The sequence below is a fragment of the Trachemys scripta genome, chromosome 2 (genome assembly GCF_013100865.1).
Source record: "Trachemys scripta elegans isolate TJP31775 chromosome 2, CAS_Tse_1.0, whole genome shotgun sequence".
NCBI classification, from domain to species: Eukaryota; Metazoa; Chordata; order Testudines; family Emydidae; genus Trachemys; species Trachemys scripta.
In genome coordinates, this window is record NC_048299.1 from 123,840,804 (window position 1) to 123,867,047 (window position 26,244).

The 26,244-nt window shown below is 44.7% G+C and overlaps 1 protein-coding gene across 6 annotated transcripts in view; it reads left to right on the forward strand.

Annotated features, from left to right (window-relative positions):
- MTRR (5-methyltetrahydrofolate-homocysteine methyltransferase reductase) overlaps positions 1 to 18,455 on the forward strand; it is a 122,959-nt gene extending 104,504 nt beyond the window's left edge. For all 6 annotated transcript variants that reach the window (XM_034761519.1, XM_034761517.1, XM_034761520.1 and 3 more), the window contains 3 exons: positions 16,146 to 16,238; positions 16,329 to 16,511; positions 17,916 to 18,455. In XM_034761519.1, the coding sequence (XP_034617410.1) occupies positions 16,146 to 16,238; positions 16,329 to 16,511; positions 17,916 to 18,060 (421 nt within the window). In that variant the 3' untranslated portion in view covers positions 18,061 to 18,455. The remainder of the gene's footprint in view (positions 1 to 16,145; positions 16,239 to 16,328; positions 16,512 to 17,915) is intronic.
- Positions 18,456 to 26,244: the final 7,789 nt, after the last annotated feature.

The following is a 26,244-nucleotide window of genomic DNA, read 5'->3' on the forward strand; positions in this document are numbered from 1 at the left end:
TGTCATCTCACCTTCTTTATTTTTTTTTTTTAAATTTAAACACCATTCAAAGACTTTATCTAAACTGAAACAGAAGCAAGAGAGCATCTGTTTCTGCGGTGGTTTATTGTTCACCTGGTCATATTGTGTGGGAATAGTTACTATATGAGCCATTATAAAGAATAAATAATCCTATCTAGAGTTAACACTCCACTACTTAGATATGTATGATTACACAGAGGAGAGTGCTGAACAAAGTTTATTATTACCTTCAGAAATAGAGGACACAAGTAAATATTTAATGGTAAACATTTCCATTGGAGATCATTGTTATTTTACATGTGGTATTTAAGTGCAGTACCATCAACTCAAAGCTTGATTATTTTTGGAGCAGGTTTGTTTCATATACTACAAATACTGCAATAAAATATTTTTTGACATGTTGTTTTTGGACAATAGCCCAACCCTTTTTTTATGCACTGATGTGGGCTAATTCCCATTCATTTCTGAAGAGTTTCAAACATACATAAAGACAGTTCTTCTGTTATTGTAGGAAAGTAGTAGATTTGCAGAGCTTTTGTGTGTGTGATGGAAAAGACTATAGTTTTTGGACTCAAATCTCTGCAGATCTATTTTCCAGCCTGCTTCTGACTTAACATATAGGTTTAAAGCATGAACTCAGTGCTTTTGTTTTTAATTTACACTGTGAGATTTGGAAGAGTAGGTGATGATGTGTCAGTAATGGGGAAAAAAAAACTAGGGAAGTATGTGTATGTGAAGCATGAAATTGAATTGTTGCAATGTCAAATGATTTTCTGTTGGGTAATAAATTCTTAGGAAAATATTAATCGGGACAGGCAGAAACTGCATTTGCTGATGTAGAGGTGTTTAAGAGGATTTGTTGTCTAAGTTTACTCTCGTTATTACTACTAAAGAAAATCATAAAGTGCACTGTTTAACAAGCTAATATATTTGCTGCTGCGACTAATGTTCTACATATTATAATGATAGCAATAGCCTGTTGTTGTTAAGGGGCTGTTTGGGACAGCCAGGAATTTTTAGGTTTAATCAAATTTTTATGTAGTTACAAGCCAAGGCATTTTAAGTTTCTAATGCTAGTCTATAGCCCCTGAGGGTATAATGACCTGCTGAAATGTTTTGTGAATTTAAAGCTAGTTTAAACATCGCAACGTCAGTATATTCAACCTAAAGATTTAAATAAGTTTACAGCTGTGGTTGCATGAGTCAGGGCCAGTGGTCATTTTCAGTAGCTCTTAAACATGTCATCTCAATTATCCTTCAATCCACTCTTGAACCAGGGAGGAGAAGCAAGGCAGGTTCCATTAAATTTCTCTTCAGTTCAGTTTTCTTCAGATGTTGCAGCAGAAACTTGTCTAGAGTGACTTCTGATCAGGAGAAAAATCATTTGAAAGAGCATACCTAGCAGCTAGAAAAATCACAGCAAAAAGGAAAAAAACATGTTATCAGAACCTAAGATGCACACACACAATATGCTCAAACAGTTCCACCTTATTTTCCATTTATTGATTGATTCATTTGGAAAGGTCTTATTAAATTTATTCATCATGGTGGTGGTAGTAATACTTTTGCTGTTATAAAGCACTTTTCATTTGTAGATCTCAAAGCATATTGCAAAGGTGGATGAGAATTGGGGCCCTTACTCAGCAACACACTTGCATGGGCTTAAGTGCTGTATTGAACTGGAACGTTGGTGAGCAGCACATTTATCAGATTTAGTCTTTTAACAAAAATGTCAACAAAATTTCCAAACTGAAACTGTGATTATTACAATGTGTGTGACACACACACATTTCAGAGGACACAAAGTACACAGTGATTGAGAGAAAGTGAAAGGGCATCATGCTGCTTTATGTGCTCCCATTCCTTCTGAGCTGAATTTAAATACTATTAATTTCCTTTCAAACATAGCACATGCCTTCTTTGTAGGAATAACATTTGATACAGAATGATAAATTCTTTACAAGAGGAAGGATGTGTGCAATGGTTAGAACAAAAGACTGGGAGCCAGAACTCCTGGCCTCTATTCCTAGTTCTGTTTTGTATTGTGTGACCTTGGACAAGTCTCTTGGACAGTCTTTTACCTCAGGTTACCTATTTGCTATAATGGTATGTTTAATTAGCTTCCACAAATAGTGAGATTTAATTATTGTTTGTAAAATACCAGGAGATCCTTAGATTAAAAATGTAAGAGCAAAGTGTTATATGTGGCTTGTATAGATACCAGGTGTACTCTTTCAAGTTGTGCATGAGCATATAAAAGGCAGAATTTGGCCTTCTATATATCGTCTGACTTCCCTGAACTTTCTGGAGGACTCAGACTGATGCTCAACTGGTATAAACTGGCAGAGCTTCATTAAATCAATGAAGCAATGCTAATATATGCCATTTGAGGATGTAGTCCTGAATGCATAACTGTGAAAGCTGCTACATCCACACATGACTTCACACACCATCTGTATTTCCAAGGAATCTCACACTCACCTTTTAAGCTGTATTTGAATTGGTAGATTTTCTTTGGTGAGTGCCCTGATGCCTCCTGTGACTCTTTATAAAGTTTTCCTTCCAAATACTGTGAGGAGCTGACCATAACAGAATACTAATTATTTAAATTTTTCTGTATTGTTAATTTAAAAAATGTTGCCTTCAAAGTTGGCAGAAATACATTTTAAATGCCTGCTAGGACACTATGACAGTGTTATCAGACATCCTTTTCACATGATAAATAGTAGTTTAAGTGTTAATTTTCATATTTAGCACCCAATCCTGACCATGGCTGGAATCGTCTTTTGGGGCATGTAGGTTATCAGAAGTGGCTGTGCAATGGGAGAGGTTAGGTTGGTGTGTAAGAGACTGAGGAAGGGAAAGGAAATGGATGCACTCAACAGCATGAAGCTGCAAAGAAGATATAAATGAACAGCTTTATCAATGCGTGAGGAAGAAACCAAAACAACCAACAACGCTGCAATATACTTTGTAGAGTGAGATGGTGCTCTCTCTGCTTCTTTCCCTCCCCTCCTCATTGCGACTGCAGGGGTAGGGATAAAGGGTTCCTCTCACCCCCAGTGTCTTCTAGCTAGCTCTGTTTCTGAACTGAAAGCCAAGAAGATGTCTTCAGGCTGCACATTTCCTTTATCAATCCTTCATGTTGGACGCAATCTAAACCTTTCCTCCCATCTATTTCCCCACGCTGGGATTTTCAGATGCAAGCTGTAAGCCTCCCCAGCATCATTTTTCAAAGCTTGAATGCATTTTATTGCAATTGGACTGGACAGATTCTGGGAATGGGAAGCTGCCTAAGTTATGTATGACTGCCCTTTGGAGGCGGGGCTAGGGGAGTTCTCTCTCAGGATACAGAGTAGCTTGGGGTTGCAGGCCGAGGAGACGGTTGAGCAGGAAGAGCCCATGGTGGACATTCTGAGTCCAGAAGGTCCATCCAGAATAGCGCTCTCGCTCATTAAGACCATCCAGTCGAACTATAAGACTATATGGCAGACCCCGGCCTCCAGCGCACCAACAGCCAAAGGTGTGGAGCGCAAGTACTTCACCCCGTCAAAGGGATATGAGTTCTTCTTCCGCCACCCAAACCCATGTTCCCTGGTAGTCTCGGCGGTGAACGAGAAAGAGCGCCATAGGCAGCAGGCCCTGGCCCCTAAGGCCAAGGAAGCGAAACGCCTGGATCTGTTCGGCAGGAAGGTGTATTCGTCAGGGGGCCTCCAGCTCAGGATTGCTAACCAACAGGCCATCCTCAACAGGCATAACATGGCCCTGGTGGACGAAGACAAGGCCGTAGTGAAGACCTCTTTCCAGGTGTCCTTGGATTCAGCTGACGCGGGGGCCAGGACAATCGCGTCTGGCGAGGTCATGTGGCGATCGGCGTGGCTTCAGGAATCAGGCCTGCTGCCTGAGGTCCAGAATTCACTTCAGGACCTCCCCTTTGAAGGGTCCAGACTCTTTTCGGACCAGACAGACGCAAAGCTACATAGCCTCAAATACTCGAGGGCTACACTCAAGTTGCTGGGTATGCACACCCCGGTGACTCAGAGAAAGCCCTTCAAGCCACAGCCTCCCCCTCAGCGCCACTACTAGCCTCGGCCTAGACATGAGTCTTACCGCAGGCGAGGCGGAGATAACAGAAGGCGGCGCAATAACAACAACTCTAGTAGGCCGGACCAGAGCCAAGGCCAACACAAATCACAGCCAGGCCCTAAGCCAGGCTTTTGAAGGTGCGCTCAAGGACAGCGTACCAGTTCAATCACCGGATCCGTCTCCTTGTTTCTTGAACCACCTGTCCCGTTTCTCCTGTGCGTGGTCCAGCATTACGTCGGACCGTTGGGTGTTGCGCGCGGCGCGAAGCGGGTACATGCTGCAGTTTTCCTTCCTCCCTACCCCTCACTCCCCTTCCCCATCCCCGTCCCTCTTCAGAGACCCTTCTCATGAGCACTTCCTAGAAAAGAAGGTTCACTCGCTCCTAGAGGCGGGGACGGTAGAAATAGTACCACAAGACCTAAGGGGGAAAAGGGTTCTATTCCCGTTACTTCCTCATTCCCAAGGCCAAAGGAGGCCTCATCCCATTCTAGAGCTTTGCAGGCTCAACAAGTTCCTGGTCAAGGCCTAGTTCCGCATGGTCTCTCTGGGCATCATCATCATCCCTTCCCTGGATCCGGGGGACTGGCACGCTACCCTCGACATGAAGGACGCATACTTTCATATCGCCATCCACCCAGCACATTGCCAGTTCCTGCGTTCCACCATGAGCCAGGACCATTACCAGTTCATGGTTCTCCTGTTTGGCCTAGCCACGGCCCACGGGTGTTCACAAAATGCATGGCGGTAGTGGTGGCCTTCTTACAGAGGCAGAGGATTCGGGTTTACCTATACCTCGATGACTGGCTCCTGGTGGGTTGGTCCGAAGAGGAAGTTCGGACCCACGGGCAGGTGGCCCTAAGACTATTCCGCAAGCTGGGGCTCCAGGTCAACGTCCCCAAGTCCACTCTGATTCCAACACAGAGAGTGGAATTCATAGGGGCAGTCCTAGACGTGGTGTGGGCAAGGGCGAGCCTGCCAGAATCCCGATTTTGGGCCATCCAGCAAGCAGTGAACTCACTGTGCCAGTTTCCCACTGCAACGGCCAGATGCTGCCTGCAGCTGCTGGGCCACATGTCAGCATGCATGCATGTAGTCAAGCATGCCACACTGAGACTCAGGACTCTCCAGGCTTGGCTCGCCTGTGTATACCACCCAGGCAGGGACCCCCTGGACTCGGTAGTGACAGCCCTGGGGTTCGTGCTAGACTCCTTGCTGTGGTGGCAGTCCCAGTCTGTGGTTTGCGTGGGCATCCCGATCTTTGCCACACAACAGCCGGACCTGATGCTTGTGATGGACGCGTCAGACCTCGGATGGGGTGCTCACCTGGGGGATCTCAGGACTCAGGGCTTGTGGTCGGGAGTAGAGCAGTCACTCCATATCAATGTAAAGGAGCTCAGGGCAATTCGTTTAGCCTGCCAGAACTTTCACGCCACTCTGAGTGGCCACAGCATAACAGTTCTGACAGACAACCTACCGCTATGTTTTATATAAACAAGCAGGGCGGAGCCCATTCCTCGCCGCTCTGCCACGAGGCTCTCCTCCTCTGGGACTTTTGCGTAGCCCACGCCATTCACCTCGAGGCGTTGTAGCTCCCGGGGGAGCGTAATGAACTGGTGGACTACCTCAGCAGGTCGTACCGCATGCATGAGTGAACGCTCAAAGCGGACGTCGTGCGTTTGCTCTTCCGCAAGTGGGAGTTTCCCCAGGTAGACCTGTTCGCCACCAAGGGCAACGCCCAGTGCCCGCAGTTCTGCTCTTTCCAGGGTCGCAGCCCGGGCTCAGTGGCCGACTTGTTCGCAATCCCATGGGGAGGGGACTTGAAATACGCCTTTCCCTCGATCCCGTTGGTGCACAAGGTCCTGCTCAAGGTGCGCAGGGCCAGGGCGACAGTCATCCTCATCGCCCCGGCCTGGCCCCGCCAGCACTGGTTCACTATGCTCCTGGAGCTGTTGGGTGGAAGCCCTGGTAACCCTGCCCCTACACCAGGACCTCATCACTCAGGACAGAGGGCAGTTTTTCCACCCCGACCTGCAGTCTCTGCATCTGACGGCATGGAAGCTCTGTGGCTAAATGCTTTGGAGAGCCAGGGCTCCCTGCCTGTGCAGCAAGTTCTACTTAGTAGTAGGAAGCCCTCTACCAGGGCGACTTACTTGGCCAAGTGGAAGAGGTTCTCGTGCTGATGTGGGCCCCAACAGGTGCAGCCAAACGAGGCTCCGGTGCCGGCCATCCTAGCACCTCAAGCAGCAAGGGCTGGCCCTGTCCTCCATCAGAGCGCACCTGGCAGCCATCTCCGCCTTCCATCCGGGGTTTTCAGGGGGCTCTGTGTTCTCCCACCCAATGGTGGGGCGGTTCCTTAAAGGTCTGGAGAGTGTGTTCCTGTACTCATGCCCCCCAGTCCGTCCATGGAATCTCAGCTTAGTCCTCTCTAAGCTCATGGGGTCCCCGTTCGAGCCCCTCGCTACCTGCTCCTTCCTCCTCCTTTCCTGGAAGGTGGCATTCCTGGTGGCTATCACCTCGGCCAGAAGGGTATCTGAGCTGATGGCACTCACCTCGGAGCAACCATACACAGTGTTTCATAGAGACAAGGTGCAGCTCCGTCTGCACCCCGAGTTCCTCCCTAAGGTGATCTCACAATTCCATCTGGGGCAGGACATTTGTCTGCCGGTGTTTTTCCCCAAACCCCATGCGGACCCGATTTACCGCAGCCTGCACACCCTGGATGTCCGTCGAGTGTTGGCATTCTATTTGGAGCGCACCAAGCCCTTTTGTAAATCCATGCAGCTGTTCGTGAGAGGATGAGAGGCCTCCCAGTGTCAGCGCAGCGAATCTCGTCGTGGATTGCGGACTGCATTCGAACGTGTTATGACCTCGCAGGTGTTCCAGCCCCGACAGTCACAGCCCACTCGACCAGGGCGCAAGCAGCTTCCGTGGCTTTCCTGGCACAGGTCCTGATCCAGGAGATCTGCAGGGCAGCCACCTGGTCATCAGTGCATACCTTCACGACCCACTACGCGGTCAACCAGCAGGCCCGGGAGGACGCGGCAGTTGGCATGGCGGTGCTCTGATCAGTTGTTCCGTGACTCCTACCCTCCTCCAAAGGTAAGCTTGCGATTCACCTAATGTGGAATGGACGTGAACAAGCACTCGAAGAAGAAAAAAGTTACCTACCTTCTCGTAATTGTTGTTCTTCGAGATGTGTTGTTCATGTCCATTCCACTACCCGCCCTCCTACCCCTCTGTTGGAGTTGCTAGCAAGAAGGAACTGGAGGGGGTCGGGCTAGAGGGGGTATATATGCATGGCGCAGTGGCGCCACTAAGGGGGGGCCCCCCGCCGGCCCGACGGGAGCCGCTAAGGGAAACGCTCATGCACGCAGCGCGTGCACACCTAATGTGGAATGGATGTGAACAACACATCTCGAAGAACAATAGTTACGAGAAGGTAGGTAACCATTTTTTATAACAACCAACAAGAATGCACATTTATGTAGAAATACATGATTAAATCGAGTCTTCCTGACTAGTGATTTAAATCAGTTTGATTTAAATCAGATCCACCCTGCTTTTGCCCCCGGGGCTGGGCATGCCCCAGTCCGTGGGCTTCAAACCTTGTGCCTCCTGTGGCAAACCTATGCCTATGAGTGACCCACACTCCGGTTGTCTGGAGTGTTTGGGAAAAATTCACATGAGAGACCAGTGCCATATTTGTCAGGACTTTAGACCCCTTACAAAAATGGAAAAGTGAGATGAGACTGAAGGCTATCCTAATGGAAGCCGTCAAGCCATTCCAGTTCTGCACTGAGCACTTCAACTTCGGTACGTATCACTCCTCCGGCCCTGCACACTGCCTGGTACCATTCCCCATCTCTGGTGCTGAGGAAGAAGCACAAAAAGCAACACACTGTCAAAAGGGCGCTCACCAATGCAGAAGAAGGACAAACATGGCGAAGGCAATGGAGTGTGACCTGGACCAGGCTACTTCTCCATCCATGGTCCCACAGCACCATGGTCAACTCCACACAGAGTTTCAAGTCCGGTGCAGGACCCTCTCCTGACACCTAGAAGCCACTGTGGCACTAGCAGATTGACAGTACTATCAACCACTGAGGCCTTTGCAGCAGCCAGGGACTTATTGACACTCCCAGTTCCACCAACTCTGATGGGACAGCTGCCATCTCCGATGATTGTGAGCAGGAGGGAGCAGGGGCGTAAACCATACCTGATACCCTCTTCGTGACCATCTCTGTTCCGCCACTGGTCTCCAGAACCTTGGCACCGAATGGAGACGGAGAGGGGGGTAGCGTTCCTCCGTGGTCACCTTGGGGGGACTCTGAGTCTGAGGTGGAACCCGACGTCCAGCCAAAGGTCCACCACCAATACCCATTCTATGCACCTTGTGACAGATTTCCGTTACCAATCTGCCTGAGGCGTCAGGTGATCAGGCTGAGGCCACAGGATCATTTGGGGAGGAGATGATGAAACACACCAAGGGTTTAAATTTTAAAGCTTTATTAATAAAATAATAAAATAGCAGGGAGAGTGATGTTGCTCCCCATGTCATTCAGAGGAAGGAAGAAAGCGTTAGTGCCCCAAGTCCTAACCCACTTTCATACTCTCACATGCTCTACCCATGGCTGGCCAAGCCTGGGTGTAACATAAGAAGAAGAGGGGGAAGGATGAACGGAAGTTCTGTCCTGGGCCCAGGTCATCCGGGGTCCACTGTAATCTCCGAATTGCTCCAGCTCTCAGGAGGGTTTTAAGTCCAGGGTTCCTTTGGGGGTGTTTTGTTCCATGACCTCTATTCCTGGTGCTCTTTGTACCAGTCCAAACCAGCTTTCTGTGGTCTCCTCAACTTTTCCAAAACACATTGGCTCCAGACACACTGGCGGGACTTTGTTTTCCCTCGTGTTGGCCTTTGCTGTCTCGTTCACTTTGGGCTGCCTCCGCAGGTCTGTTTGTTTAGCTGAATTCTCCTTTCTCACGGCTGGTTGGCAGGGAAGGGGGGAATCCAGGCCCCCCTCTTTCTTGGCAGGCAGCTGAGTGTTTGCTGTGAGCTGTAGCCTTGGGCTGGAGTCGGTGCTTTATCTTTTGACTGAGCGAGCAGGAGTGTCAAGTTAACCCGTTCTCTGCTCTTTTCCTCCTTCCCCCTTTTGGCCTCTTGCTCCCTGCAAGGGAATCTTCCATTCCACACTCACTCACACCTTTGACCCTTCCCAAAATGCCCTGCAATGCTCGCAACAGCGTTAGCAATATACAATGCTGATCTGCCTTCCCCAGGGGACCCCTTGAGGGAGGAGGCCATTGGGGTGTGACAACCTCCGGACGTAGGTCAGTACTGGTCAGCCCCCTAGTGCCTGGCCAAGTGAACAGTGGTCTATGCAGAGGCCTTACTGGAAGGCATCGGGTCACTCCTCCCACTGAGCTTACTTGGTGGCTTTCAAGAGGCTGGCTACCGCTTCTCCCTGCTCTGCACTGGACCCCAACTCGTGTACCGACCCCAGTACCAATATTCAGGATGTGGCTCCCATCAACATTATTGGGACTGAGGAAAAGGAAGAAGACCCTCCTACCCAGACATCAATCTCAGGGCCGAGTAGCTCACTTCTGCAGGACAACTTCAGGGCCCATTAGGACCTTCTGAAGCTGATAGCAGCTAACCTGGGGATAGAGATTGAGGAGCTTAAGGAATCATCCCACAGCCTTATTGACATCTTGGCTGCAGCAACTCCTAACTTGACCATTAATGAGGCAGTAATGGGTCTAGTCAAGGCCCCTTCTTCTCTGCCCCCCCATCACAAAGAGTGCTGAAAAGAAGTTTTATATGCCAGCCAACAGGTACGAGTACCCATACTCCCACCCTCCTCCAGGGTCCCTCATTATGTCAGTGGCCAACAAGAGGACCTGACAAGTGCTACCCCCAAACAAAAGGATGCAAGAAAGCTGGACCTGTTTGGAAGGAAAGTTTATTCAACAGGTAGTCTACAGCTGTGTATCTCAAACCAGCAAGCCCTACTGGGGAGATACGACTACCATCTGTGGGACTCCTTGTCCAAGTTCAGAGACTCTCTGCCTCAGGACAAGGCAGGAATTCTCTGCTGTCTTAAAGGAGAGTAAGAATGTTGCCAGGACCTCACTCCAGGCAGCACTGGATGCAGCTGACAGCAGGTAGAACAATGGCCTTCACTGTCACTATAAGGCGATGATCTTGGCTTCAATCCTTGGATTTCCCTCACGAGGTCCAGCAATCAATCCAAGATCTCCCTTTCGAAGACTCCTCGTTATTTCTGAGACAGACATGAGACTGTATGGCCTGAAGGACTCAAGGCCACCCTCAGGTCCCTGGGCCTCTATGCTTTATCTACTTCAAGGAAGCATTTCAGGCCCCAACAGCCACCACGCTTTTCGTCTTCACCTCCGAGACAGGAACCTTTTTAAATAAAGGAAGAGGTTACAAGCAACATCAACCGCTTCCATCCACCTCAACTTCCCAGCCAGATTGCATAGGTATTCCAATGGGCCCAAGCAGGTCTTTTGAAGGCACGCCTGTGAGTGCCATACCAGTTCTCGCCTCAGATCCTGCCTTCCCGATTTTTGGACTGCCTGTCTCGCTTCAGCCTGGCGTGGTCCTGCATAATATCGGACTGCTGGGTGCTAAATACAGTGATGGTCAGCTATGCCCTCCAGTTTTCATCCACCCCTCCTTCCTACCCCCCAACTCTGTCCCTCTTCAGGTACTCTTCTCATGAGCAGCTCCTCATCCAGGAGGTGCAGACCATTCTACGGATGGGGGCCATGGAGGTGGTTCCTCAAGACATGAGAAGAAAGGGTTTTACTCACAATATTTCCTAATCCCAAAATCCAAGGGAGGGCCTTCAACTCATTCTGGACCTATGTTGCCTCAACAAATATCTCAGTTTATTGAGGTTTCACAAGGTCGCCCTGGCCTCCATTGCCTCCCTGGATCCAGGGGACTGGTACGCGACTCTCGAGTTTAAGAACACTTACTTTCACATTTTTATCTTCCGTGGCCACAGGAGAGTTCTCATGCTTATTGTAAACCAAACTCTCTACCAATTCACAGTCCTTCCCTTCAGCTGGTCCGCAGCCCCCTAGGTCTTCACGAAGTGCATGGTGGTGGTAGCTGCCTTCCTCAAACTGTGAGGCATTCAGGGCTGCCTGTACCTTGAAGACTGGCGGATCAAGGGTCATTCAAAGGCTCAAGTAAAGAACAACATCAGCATGGTCCAAGCCACCTTTGAGTGCTGGTCCTGTTGATAAACTAGCAACGTTGGACTCTTATTCCAGCTTAGAGAACGGAATTTATCGGGGCAGTGCTTGACTTGATCCAAGCCAGAGCCTTCCTCCTGGAGGCCTGATTCCAGACTATGTCGGCCCTGATATCCAAGGTCATGGTCCACCCATTTACAACAGCCCAAGTTTGCCTCAAGCTACTGGGGCACATGGCCGCCTGCACATATGTGGTCCAACATGCAAGTTTGGGCCTCAAGCCCCTGCAGATGTGGCTAGTTTCAGTTTACTCCCCGAACAGACACCACTTGGACTTGGTGGTCACTGTTCCATCCCTGGGTCCTCGCCTCACCATAGTTCAGTAATCATTGGAGTCCCCTTTGTGACCCCCACAGCCGCCAGGGTCCCTAGTGTCGGATGCATCAGACCTAGGTTGGAGAGCCCACCTTGACAGCCTGAGGACTCAGGGCCTGTGGTCCCAGGAATAACTTTCCCTGCACATAAACATCACAGAACTCAGGGTGGTTTGCTTAGGCTGCCAAGTCTTCCTTGCTCAGATCTCAGGTAGGTGATGCAAGGTCTGACGGACAACACTGTGGCCATGTTCTGTATCAATGAGCAGGGAGGAGCTCAATCCTCCACCCTGTGTCAGGTGGCCATCCGTCTATGAAACTTCTGCATGAAGCACTCTATCCACTTCAAGCCTTCACATCTTCCGGGAGCCTGGAATACACTTGTGGATGACCTCAGCTGATCCTTTTCCTCTCACCACAAGCGGTCCCTTCATCCGGAGGTCACCAGGATCATCCTCCAAAGGTGGGGGTCTTCCCAGATAGATCTGTTCGTGACCAAGCAGAACAGGAAATGCCATTAGTTTTGCTCACTGTGGGGGCACAGCCCAGGCTCCCTCTCTGAAGCCTTCCTACTTCCATGGGCAGAACTCCTGTTCTATGCATTTCCCCCAGTCCCTCTAGTTCACAAGGTCCTCCTGAAAATCAAGTAGGACAAGGCGAGAGTTATTCTTAACACCCCAATGTGGCCACACCAACAGTAGTTTGGCACACTACTAGATCCATCAATAGCAACCTCGCTTCTGCTCCATCCAGACCTGATGTCACAAGACCACGGCCGGTTACTCCACCCAAACCTCGGCTCCCTTCACCTAACTGAATGGATGTTACATGGCTGAACCCAGAGGAACAGGTCTGTTTTGAAGAAATTCACCAGGTCTTGATGGGTAGTAGGAAGCCGTCCACTAGAGCAAGGGTTCTCACAACAATTTTTTTGATAGCCTCAGAGTGCAGCCACCAGCTTTTGTTGGTGGCCGCTCTGACAGTTTTTCCTAAAATACGTAATTAACTTTAGGAAAAACACATAAATATACATGTCCAAATCATCGTAATTTACTTATGTAGAGTTTCTTTTTGCAGACTCAATAATAAAAATAATGTGCAGTTGTCTCTTTTTTTTTTTTTTTTAGTGTATCAAAAGAAAATAGACATAAATAAATTGCTTTGCACATTCTTGTATTTTTTGTTGTTTCTTTTGCTTTTTTGGTTGCTTTTTTTAAAGACTTGCTAGCTAGTAAGTCTGCTGCTGTGAAAAGTAATATTTGTTAATATCACTTTTCACAACAGACTTACTAGCTAGTTGGGAGGCTATGAAAAATGATATTAACAAACATACAAGTAGCAGTTTTCACAACAGAGTTACTCAACCCTGGCAAACCAGAGGACAAATTAAGCCTTGGATGGGGATGTGGGTAGGGAGACAGCGAGGGCCAGGGGCAATGCAGGGATGGTGGTGAGCCAAGGGCCAGCACCCGCTGCCATGTGGCTGGAGTCCAGGGCTGGAGCTCAAAGCCCCTTGACTGAAGCCTGCCGCCCCCCACCCCAAGACTGAAGCCCGAAGCTGGAGCCTCATAGCCCTGGGGAAGGTGGGAACTCACTGACTGACTGCTCCTCCAGTGTTTGTGGCTCCACAATGGGTCAGGGTCCAACCCCTGCTGGTGGCCCTAGGGGAAGGTACACTCCTCCCTCCCTCCCCCGCCCCAAAAGTCATTGCCCAGGAGACTCTGGCTGCAAGAAAACCTCCTGGTGGCAGCATTTGAGAAACGCTGCACTAAGGCTACCTACCTGGCCAAGTGGAAACGCTTCTTGATATGCGCATCCCAACAAGACCTCTCTCCGATTTATCCTCCAGTCTGTCTTGGACTACTTGCTTCATCTAAACGAACAAGGTCTGGCCCTTGCATCTATCAAGGCACATTTAGCAGCAATTTCAGCTTTCCACCCACAGTGTTCTCTCATGAGATGACAGTCCATTTTCTTAAGGGCCTGGAGAGATTTTCTCCTCAGGTCCGCAAGCCAATCCCCCCATGGGACTTAGAAGGCTCATGTGTCCTCCAAACCGCTGCCATTGGGCCCTCTACTGCTTCTCTCTTGGAAGGTTGCCTTCCTGGTGCTGATAACCTCAGCCAGAAGGATCTCTGAAATTAAGGCCCTTACATCAGAACCACCATACACGGTGTTATTCAAGGACAAAGTCCAAGTACCCCCCGCACCCAGCCTTCCTGCCAAAGGTGGTTTTGCAGTTTGATAGCAACCAGGCCATTTTCTTGTCAGTCTTCTTCTCAATGCCTCACAAGAACTCAGAAGAGCGCCAGATTCACTTGGATGTTAAGCATGTCCTCATCTTCTATATTGAGAGGAATAAATCCTTTTGTAAATCCACACAAATCTTTGTAGCAGTTAGCAGAAAGGGTGAAAGGAATTCCAGTGTCAGCCCAGAGGATCTCATCCTGGGTAACCTCCTGCATTGGGGCATGTTATGAAAAGGTGAAGGTCCCACTTCCTGCCATCCTAATCACACACTCCATGAGTGCTCAGGCCTCTTCAGCAGTGTTCCTTGCACAGGTTCCAATCTGCAGGGCAGCAACTTGGCTGCTGATGCATACCTTTGCATCCCACTATGCCATCACCCAACAAGTTCAAGACAATGCTAGGTTCAGAAGAACGGTGTTGCAATCAGCATGTCCATGAACTCCAAGCCCACCTCCTTGCTGGTAAACAGATGTGAAGATAAAATGTTTGGTTCAGGTAAACACCTCAAAATTCAGATGTTTAGAAAAGCTGATCCAAAATATCCAAACTTTTTGAAGGCTTTGTCTTCAGTGACATCTCCCTTCCTCTGACTGATCCCAGGACCCCCTCATTGCCACTGTCTTCTCATATCTTTGATGTTTCAGACCAGGGCCCCTCTTCTGCCAACCCTAGGCAGCACTTAAGAATTTTGCAAGGCAATTCCCCCGCACCAGTCCAGGAAGCCTTTCTAGCAGCGACAGGACACAGGTCCACTTGTGATCTTTCTGGTAAGCAGGGCTACCCAGAGTCATGCATTTGCTCTGCTCCCTGATGCCTTCTCACAGCCTCATTGGAACATCAACTATCCAGTTGTCTTACACACAATTAATAATAATAAGCAGTGGCAGCAAGATTTTCCCTGCAGTGACCATTCTTAGCCATCATTGTGAATTGTGGAACAATGACAGCTAACTGCTTTGCCTCCTTCCATCAGAGAAAGAGCAGGGAGGGAATGAATTAGGAGGGGAACAGAATTAGGCAAAGGGGAGTACAGTTTGGGAGAGCTAATTTCAGGGAAAGGAGCAAAACTATGGTTTTCCCACAGGTAAGCATCCTACTGTGCAGGTCTCCTGGCAGAAACTAGCTCATGTCTCTTGTTCCATGGCAAATGTCTCTTGAAGAATTCATTTTAACTTGGCAGCTATGGCAAAGCCTTACCCCAGAGCAGGTTGGCCTTTGGTTAAACTGGAATTGGGGCTCTTGAGAGATGCTGCCAGATTTGGTGGGTCCCACAATGCCATTGGAAAGGTGTAAAGGGGAGAGAAAAGTGGTCATTGGGTGGGAGTATATCGAATGAAGGGTTTTAGATATGGTAGGAATAACTATGGACTGTCTTGGGACCTCCCTGATTCCTTCCCTTCACCAGGAGAAGTCAGATGATGAGGGAGAGGGGGTTCTGGTATCCATATTATAAAATAGGTTATGTTAAAGGGATGAGTAAAACTTTGGATCTGTGCTTATGTTATTAACTGAATCCATTTGTACAAACTTGGTGTTTATTTCTCATCCCTATAGCATTTCTTTAGATCTTTAAATACTTTCCATATCTCACTTTAAATGGTTAATAGAATTTCAATGCCAAATTGTGCAGTGATTATATGAAATATTTCTAAAAAAAAGTTAAACAGAAAGTCACAGATAAAAACCAAGTAAAGTGTTCTCAATTTTTGGCATTATTTCTATCAGAAAAACTAACTCACCATGATTTAGTATTGCCAAGATTGCTCCTATAAAGTTGGAAATGATAGATGTACACTATGCTGAAAATGGCTTGAGCTGATTTTTCTCCCAAAATATTTGTGTAATGCTTCTAATGAAAGATACTAAGGATGATAGTGTTCACTTTCATTATTCAGGATTGTAGGGAAGGAGTTTCAAAAGGGCTCAGTGTTGGCCTCACTGCTCTCCCTTTGAAGTCAGTGCAAAGCTCCCATTGATTTCAGTGATAGCAGAGTTAAGTCAGTGCTGAGTGCTTTACAGTGAAGTCCCCTTTATGCTGTTTTGCCAAAATAAAGGGGCCTTAGTGCAAGTGAGAATCGGGTCCTCAGAGTTTAGATGATCTGTGAGTGTAATAGTTGCAGTACGGACTGAATAAAAGACTGGGTTTACACATTTATGTGTACATGTGTCTTTTTTCCCTTGTGCATTTAGACAGAAACTCCAAGAACAGCATACAGACTGGAAGTTTGGAGAGACATGGCTGTTTTTTGGGTGCCGACATCAGGACAGAGACTACTTATTCAGGCAGGTTCTGTAGGTACTATTGGAGCTCTGTGTTGCACCTTGTATTTATGCTTGGGATACTGATTTCTAATGTTTTGCATTGTCTTTCAGAGATGAGCTCAGAAGTTTTGTTGAAAATAGCACATTAACTCATCTTAAGGTTTGTTTCTCAAGAGACCCTCCAGCTGCAACAGAAAAAAACCCAACTAAATATGTGCAAGACAACATTCGACTTTGTGCTAAAGAGGTTGCCAGAGTCCTGCTGAAGGAGAGAGGTTGTTTCTATGTATGTGGGTGAGTAGACTGGAGTTTGAATGCCTAACAAAGGGAGCATTTGATTAAAATGTCTTCAACAATTTCTAAGACTTGCAGCAGCATCAAGTAAATGACTGGCATTTACAATACAGTAGAACCTCAGAGTTACGAACAGCTTGGGAATGGAGGCTGTTCGTAACTCTGAACAAAACTTTATGGTTGTTCTTTCAAAAGTTTATAACTGAACATTGCCTTAATACAGCTTTGAAAAACTTTACTATGAAGAAGAAAAATGCTGCTTTCCCTTACATTTTTAGTAGTTTAACACAGTACTGTACTTTTTTAGCCTTTTTTTTTTTGGTCATGTCTCTACTGCTGCCTGATTGTGTACTTCCGATTCCAAATGAGGTTTGTGGTTGACTGGTCAGTTCGAAACTCTAGTGTTTTTAACTCTGAGGTTCTACTGTACTGAAATATTCCTGTTTTTTAGTGTGTTAACTTTATGGTATAATGTTAATCATCCACCTATACAGCTTAATCTTTTTCTTAGGTTATGGCCAGGCATTTCACTACTCTATTGATTGTTCTCACCATATAATGTTTCAGAAATGTTTCTTGTTCATATAGTGTTATCCAGTTAAAGTAGGACAGGCTACAAGCAAATGGTCTCACTCTTGTGAAGGTGGAAGATATACCTCCATAATTCATTACATATACATATGTGTATGCGATGATAGTCCTTCAGCTGGCACTCTGTAGGTTTGGAGGTATGGTGAAGCAGACTGCTACCCAGGATATCTTCCCTTGGAGAATTCCATTAGCCCTCTTTTCCTGCCCTTGTGGGACTTTATGGAATGTTTTCTGTAGCAATAACATCCTTATGGTGTGAGTTTTTATGTATGGAGATCTAACACACTTGCAGGGGCAGGATTTTTAGGAGCATCTAGGTTTGTAATGCATCCCTGATTACATACAAACAGTTAATTGAACATGTGGCACTGGGCCCAGAACTCATTAGCTTCTCCTCCAAAAACAGAAGTCTGCTTCTTGTGCTACTACTACTAAGTGGTGTGTAGCATTAGGGCTTTTATTCTTTCTTTATCTGTGCAACTAGAGGGCAGCATAACCACAGACATTTGAGCAAGTCTAATTCCATCCAGCAGAAGGCAATTATTTTCTTCCAGTTTAAATGTGGATCTGAGTTTCTGTTCCACATACATTTGAGTGTATTGAAAGCTTCAGGTCTTAGCTGTCTGAGGTATTACTGTTGCCACCACTCCCAAGTACATGAGCAATCAGTGTCTGTGGTACAAGCCAACATAAATTCTGCATTTCTTTATTTTAAAAGTTATTGCTTGTTTCCAAAAACATCCTGTATCTGTGGCTGTTGGTGAAAGGAGAAATCTGCTAATAAGTACTATTTTTTTTCTATGTCTTTCCTAGAGATGCAAAGCACATGGCTAAAGATGTGAATGATACTTTAGTGGACATTTTAAGCACTGATGCTGGAGTTGACAAATTGGAAGCAATGAAAATCCTGGCTACATTACGACAAGAAAAACGCTATCTCCAGGATGTCTGGGCCTAAATGTGTTGCCTCTGTGCCTTTGCAAAACAGAGACTGTTAGACAATTTTTACCGTATATACTGTATGAAGACTCTGCTGATTCTTTGGATTACTGTTATTTCAACTTCACTTAAGTAAATTCTCTTTTAAAAGCAGCCAATTGATAATTATTATTATTTTTTAAATTACTATTCTCTAGTCATTTAATTCTTGATAATTCCTACTGATCTTTTGAATGGCATTTAAAGCCTTTACAACAACAACAACAACAAAATGGAACCTATGAATCATCACTTTCTAGCAGTATTACCAAGTAGATTCTCATGGAGCTCCATTCCTCCAATTTAATAACAGTACAACTAAATAAGTAATATTATGTGTACTGTATACGATAATATATATAATATTGTATACTATACAAATGCAGAAGTTTATTTTCAAAGTATACCGTTTATCATGTACATCTTATTGCCAAGATGTAGTTGAACGTATTATGTGAAAGCTTTTAGAGGGAATTTTTCTTCGTTGCCTTAGAACATATGACACAAGTTGCAAACAGGAATAAATATTTAAAATATTGTCAAGGATTTCTGGGCACAATAATTCCCTCCACCTCCAAGCTTTTCTATGAATATTGATATTTAAGTGATGCAGTGATGGGCTAACAATACTTTGCAGATACTCGTATAACACTGGCTGATATTGAGTAGGTTTTCCCAGCTAACTCATGCAAAGTATCTTTAATCCGTGCCTTTAAACTCTGCTGGTTTAATTCTAGGCCTTTCCTGAAAAAATCTGCCATTTGTGCTAAATTTTGTTGGGTATAATTATTACAAGCTGAGATAGGAATACCAAATTATTATTTTTTTCCTGAAAACAGGTACTGTATATACTCATTCATAAGCCGAATATTTTTGGTAAAAAAGGGACATATCAAAGAGCGGGGGTCTGCTTATAAATGGGTCTACACCAAATGTTGATGATTTTAAACTCTATGGAATCATTGATTTGAATATCTAATACATTGTTATTTTGTTTACCTGGATCGTCTGCAGGCATGGAGCCCTTCGGCTCCCTATGGCCGTGGTTCACTGTTCCCACAAAATGCTATGCCTTACAAGCCAATGAGAAAAATACAATGAACGATAGTACTATCGCACTGGTGTCAGTCCGCTACTGTGTAATTTGATCTCTTCATGCATTTCTACCAATGGACCAAATAAGTCTCAAACCAATATGAAAATATAATGTGCAGAATCGATGGAATCTCTAATAAAATTGAAATAGCCTGTTATCCCCACAGACATGCCAATCTACAGGGGTGCTTTTAAATAAACAAAGAACAATAATAATTTAACAGTGATAAAGCAGGAGACATTCCTATCTAAAGTCCTACAAAATCTATAACTACAATAATAATAATCTATTTTCATACTAGTATTTAAAATGAACAACGGTGAAATCAAAAGAAAAAGGTCTGCTTATCACGCAGCGTTCAAACTTAAAGCTGTTGAATGTGCAGAAGCAAACAATAATTGCGCCGCTGCTCGTGAATTCTGTATCAATGAGAAGCAAGTAAGAGAATGGCGAAAAAATAAAACAACGCTAAAAGACATGCCAAGAAGCAAGAAAAAATGTCCAATAAGGTGCGCTTAATTTCCTGAGTTAGAGAAAGATCTCAATAATTGGGTCGTTGAATGTCAACAAAATGGGTACATTGGCACTAGAACTGGAATTCGTCTGCGTGCTCTACAAATGTTGAAATACGACAAATACAAGTCAGTAAAGCTGTTGATTGTCACATCAGTGGGTTGATGTAGTCGCTTCATGAACCGTCATGGTCTCTGTCTTCATCAGCGAACAAAGATAGCGCAAAAGCTGCCGAGAGATCTGGAAGGAAAAATCGAATCTTTCCAAAGGTTTATCATAAAATATTGAAGGAATATGCATTTGAACTGTCACAAATAGGAAAAAATATGGACGAAACATCAATGACATTCAATCTCCCAAGCAACAGAACGGTAACCGGTGTTTGTGAAAAAATGGTTTTAATTAAAACCACTGGCCATGAAAAAATCCATTTTATGGTGGTTTTACCGTGTTTGGCAAATGGATCAAAGCTCCCTCCTGTTATTTTTAAAAGAAAAACCTTGCCTAAAAACATGAAATTTTCTGCTGGTGTCATCATACATGCACACGAAAAGGGATGGATAGATGAAAGTGGGTCTATTAAATGGCTGGAAAAAGTGTGGAATAAGAGACCAGGAGCACTTTTCAAGAAACCTGCTATGCTCGTTTGGGACATGTTCAGGTCACACAAGGCGGATGAGGTGAAAAATGTGGCCAAAAAAATGAAAACTACTTTGGCTGTAATACCTGGAGGCTTAACTTCAGTTCTACAACCGCTTGATGTCTGCCTAAACAAGCCCTTTAAAGACAGGCTACACAAAATGTGGTCTGAATGGATGTGCTCAGGCATGGCGAAGTTGACAAAAGGTGGGAATCTGATTTCAGGCTTCATAAATCTGGTCGCCCAGTGGATCAAGGATGCGTGGGTGTCCATTCCCTCGGAAATGATAGAAAAATCATTTAGGAAATGCTGTATCAGCAATGCACTCGACGGGTCAGAAGATGATGCCATATTTGATGATGACACAACAGAGGCTGATGATGAGAAGGAATCTGAGTCTGAAGACGACACTGCCGACATCTGCGATGACAGTGCAGGTGCAGCTGTGACTGAAGCCAAGTTTAATGAACTGTTTGGTGAATCAGAGACTGATTCAGACTTTGAAGGATTTTAAGACTTTTTAAAGTCTCATATTGTTCTAAGTTACTTATTTTAAATATCCATTTACTGATTTTAAATATTGACTGTAATTTTGAAGGTGAATACATATTTGTTCAGTTATTATTATAACAACAGGTTTTTCATTAGATTACATTAAAATAATTCTGGCAAAACTTTTGAGTGTTTCTTGTGATGCCAGATTTTAAAATATAGCAGGGGTCGGAAAACTTTGGCTCCTGGCCCATTAGGGTAAGCTGCTGGCGGGTCAGGACGTTTTATTTACTTGGAGCATCTGCAGGCACGGAGCCCCTCAGCTCCCAGTGTCCTCAGTTTGCCATTCCCAGCTGCGCCACTTCCCGCAGCTCCCATTGGCTGGGAATGGCAAACCGCAGACACTGGGAGCTGAGGGGCTCCCTGCCTGTGAACGCTCCAGGTAAACAAAACATCCAAGCCTGCTAGCTGCTTACCCTAGCGGGCCAGGAGTCAAAGTTTTCCAACCCCTGAATTATAAGGTCGGCTTATGAAAGGGTCATACAGTTTTTGCTATTTTTATCTAACCATCTTGGGGGGTCAGCTTATAAACGAACGGGGTAATGAACGAGTATATACGGTAATTTGAAACTCGTTTTACAGCCTTAAATCTTTTGCTTCCTCATACAGAAATCTGGATTACTACCACCAAAATAAAAATTTTCAAATTCAGGTAGAAAAATCCATTCTCTGCCTAACAGAGCTGTTCAAAGGACAAAAAGCTCTTTTCTTCCTCACTTCAACTGTCATTACTTTTAACTTTCTTCAACTCCCTTTGCTCCCTCTTCTCTTAACTAATGACTCCTAAATCCCCATTTCTTTTGGTTCCTTCCCATCTTTCTCCCCAAGCTTAGACCCTTAGAGGAAGAGACAAAGGAGAAGAAATATTTCTCAGTTGTGGCATCGCTCAGGTATTTTTGTTTGGGAAAATTCCATTTTTACTCTGTCCCATACATAAAGCAGCATTTTGTATTCTGATTCTTGTTTTATAATGTTTGTCATTATGAACTCAGTATAGGCAGAGGGAGCAGTTGGGGGAAAATGTGATAATCAGAATTAAATCCCAGTTTTTTAAAAAGAAACTGAAATTAACTCTAATTAAAATTAAATTTTATTAAAGCTTTGACATACTTGCAAAGTAGCAATTATTTAAAAAATCAATAGAAAAGCTCACTAAAATTTCACATACCAAGCCTTATAGAAAAAGGTTATAATGTTCCACAAAGAGGACATGATGGAGATAGTTTAATAGTTTTTATTACATATATATAACAAACAAACAAAAACTATTAAACTATCAATATAATGTAATTTGGGATTCAACATGTAAAATGAAACACACACACACACACACACAAAAGTAAAATAAAGAAAGAGACCTATAATTTATTATTGTTATGCTGGAATTACTAGGGTATCATGAATATCAGCATATTAGACTAGGCATTCACCCTTCACATACTTGTCTTTATTTACCTGAGACAAAAAGGTTTTAGCATTATCATAATCAAAAAAAGGTGTATGGCTAATCATATTTTATCAATTAACATTTGGTTGGAAACATCACTGAGATCTGAAAATCTAAAGAAGCACATTTAGTGGATAGGGTTAACTATTTTTTGTGACAATGATGAGTTGTCTTGGAAATACCAGGGAAAGTTTGAAACACTGATTTTAAGAAACTGCTAATTGCATTTTCTTTTTCAGACCACTTACCATTCATTTCATATCATATGATGATGCAGAAGTAATGATAACTGGTCTAGTAACACTACTAGTAGCTTTAATTAATAAGGTTTTTTTTATGGGCCACCTGGTCTCCTTCCAATGGGCCTGACTGTGGCTCCTGTGTTGCACTGCTCCAGCAATTTACAACAATTGGAAAGCTAGTGAATCCAGCCCTTTGAGGATTCTGTCAGTGTGTTAGAATCCTTGGGTAGCATAGAGCTACTAAAGCTACTGCTGCAGCTCCTGATAGCAGACAAGTGCCAGTATTTTTAAAATCACAGTTAAGGTGTATAACCATCTTCTACAAAAGAAAAAGAAGAAAAGAACAAAACCAACAACCCTCTGACGGTGTTAATGTTGATTTTCTACTATGTTATATATGTTTGGTCTTTTGTGGGGGACACTGGTTGCAGGGGGAAAGGCATGCATGGGAGAACAAAACTGAAAATAATCAACAGGCAGAACACACATCAAATAGTACCAAAGTTCTAAAACAGAAGAAACACAAGGATTGTGAATGAAGTTTTTGCAAATTAATATATAGAATAAGATGTGTGTATAGGCTGCATTGTGTCACCATGGTTGAAATATGCAAAACATTGTGGCCAGGTCCTCAGCTGTTATAAATGTGAGAAGCTGGAGATGACTTCACTTTAGAATGGATACATATTTCACAACCTCTTTAGAATGTGTAAATGTAGTTATAACACTAACTCTCCTAGTTAATTGCTTCAATATTGCTGCCTTCTTTGGGGGTTTTTTGCTCTGTGTTCCTCGTATCAGACATCCCTATAACCCACATCCAAGGCATCATTGCCTTCACAACAAACTGAAGAACCTCTGTTTTTTACACATTTTCCCTGCCTCCTGATACAAGTAACATACCTGAAAAGCTAATTTCTATTTTGTTAATGTGTGTGTTGGAGCATCGATGTTGGGTGAAAGCTAATTGCACAGTAATGCTGAAATGTATGAACCTAACTCAGGCCTTGTTCACACTGGCCATCTCATCTATGTTTAGTCAGCTTGAATTGATTGTAAGCCATGTTAGGAGCTGAAGTTATTTGGTACTTTTTTTGGTTCTGTTTCTCCCCCCTCCCCCCGTGGGCTGCTGGAAGAGGATGGGGGTGATGAATGTATGGGAGAGGTAAAATGGATGTTGAAGGGGGAAGCAGCAAGGAAAAGAGAATGGAGATCGTGTAAAGGGGGAAGGGAAAGAGAACAGGGTGAGTAGAATGGTGACAGAAGTGAGTATGAACACAGTATGAATGAAACCAAGCGGATGAGAGGTTAATAGGTCAAATGGGATGGCAGGATCACAATCCAGAGCAAAAAATGCTGGTCTCAAAACAAAGCTGACGTCACAATCCAGTAAATCTGAAGGCTGAGCCCGGGAGCCAGAGGTTGAGTGCCATGTACTCTCCCCTGGCTCTTGTAGTTAAGGGCTGGTGGTAACTAGTTACACTCACTTTAAGATCAGAGATAAGGAAGCTTAGTAAAAGGTAACTGATTAAATGAATCTGTGTCCTTGGAGTATAAGGTTGTTTTAGTTTCCGGTGGTTCTGAGCATGCCAGCGTGGGAGCAGAGTTAAAATAAACCAAACACCCTTAACTCTGTATTTCCACTCTTTGTTTCTGTTATTTTTTAAAGTGAAACTTTAGGTTTACTCTTTTTTTCTTTTGTTTAGGCTTTTTGTTCATTGTTTTCACAGAAGTTTAGTGGTAGGTCTCCCTTAACACCAGCTTAATAGAAAATGTGGAAATGGAAGAAGTGCTAAATGACTTCTTTGTTTGTTTTCACCAAAAAGGTTAGTGATTGGACATCTAACAAAATGAATGCCAGTGAAAATGAGGTAGAATCAGAGGCTAAAATAGGGACATAAGTTAAAAATGACTTAGACAAGTTAGATGTCTTCAAGTCACCAGGGCTTGATGAAATACATCGTAGAATACTCAAGAAGTTGACTGAGGAGATATCTGAGCCATTAGCAGTTATCTTCGAAAATTCATGGAAGACGGGAGAGATTCCAAAGACTGGAAATGACAAATATAGTGCACATCTATAAAAGGAGAAATAAGGACAACCACACCAGTCAACTTAACTTCAGTACCCAGAGAGATAATGGAGCAAATAATTAAGGAATCCGTTTGCAAACACCTAGAAGATAATAAGGTGATAAGTAACAGTCAACATGGATTTATCAAGAACAAATCATGTCAAACTAACCTAATAGCTTTCTTTGATTGGTTTGGAAAACTTCCCAGAGAGTAATCAGTGGGTCACAGTCAAGCTGAAAGGGCATAATGAGTGGGGTACTGCAAGGATCAGTTCTGGGTGCGGTTCTGTTCAATATCTTCATCAAAGAGAGTACACTTACAAAGTTTTGAGACAATACCAAGCTGGGAGGGGTTGGAAGTGCTTTGGAGGGTAAGATGAAAGTTCAAAATGATCTGGCCAAACTGGAGAAGATCTGGACAAACTGGTCTGAAGAAAATAGGAGGGGACAAATTCAACCAGGACAAATACAAAGTACTCCACTTAGAAAGGAACAATCAGTTGCATGTATACAAAATGGGAAATTACTGCCTTAGAAGGAGTACTGTGGAAAGGGATCTGGGGATCATAATGGATTACAAGCCAAATATGAGTCAACAATGTAGCACTGTTGCAAAAAAAGCAAACATCATTCTGAGATGTATTAGCAGGAGTGTTGTAAGCAAGACACGAGAAGTAATTCTTCCACTCTACTCCATCCTGAGTAGACCTCAGCTGGAGTATTATGTCCAGTTCTGGCCAACACATTTAAGGAAAGATGTGGACAAATTTGAGAAAGTCCAGAAAAGAGCAACAAAAATTATTAATGGTCTAGAAAACATGACCTATGAAGATTGAAAAAATTGGGTTTGTTCTTCTCCGAGTGATTGCTCATATCAATTCCAGTTAGGTGTGTGCGCGCGCCGCATGCACGGAAGTCAGAAACTTTTCCCCTAACAGCTACCCGTCAGTGCGGCTGGGGAGTCCCCTGGAGTGGCACTGATATGGCGATCTATATAAGACCCTGCCAGCCCAACCCCCCTTCAGTTCCTTCTTACCATCCGTGACGGTTGATGGAACAGTGGTCTCTTGGTTTTTCAAGTGCTCCACTAATCCCTAGTTTATCTTAATCATTGTTAGTTAATTGTTAATAGTGTTAAGTGGTTTTCTCTGTAGTGTTAGGCGTAGTTTAGTAGTTGAGGGCAGTTTAGCACTCATCAGCTGACCTGAGGCGCTCTGGGGCATGCCATCCCAGGGCTTCAAGTCTTGCAAGAAGCCCATGCCTATGGGTGATCCCCATGACTCCTGCCTTAGGTGTCTGAGGGAGGGCCATCAGGCTGACAAGTGTAAAATCTGTAAGGCTTTCAAGCCACGGACAAGAAAAGAGAGGGAAATTCGACTCAAGCAACTCCTCATGGAGTTTGCATTGCGGCCTTCTCAAGATGCGGGCCCAAGTGCCTCGGTGTGCAGTGCTCCCCCAGCGGTGCTGATTCCGGCACCACAGAACATCCCGCACCCACCTCGGGACCGACGATCTCCCAGGCCCCAAAAACACTCGCCTCGGCACTGTTCCCATTCCCCAGTTGCTGGAAAGAAGCAAGCCTTGGGAGGACCCCTCGTT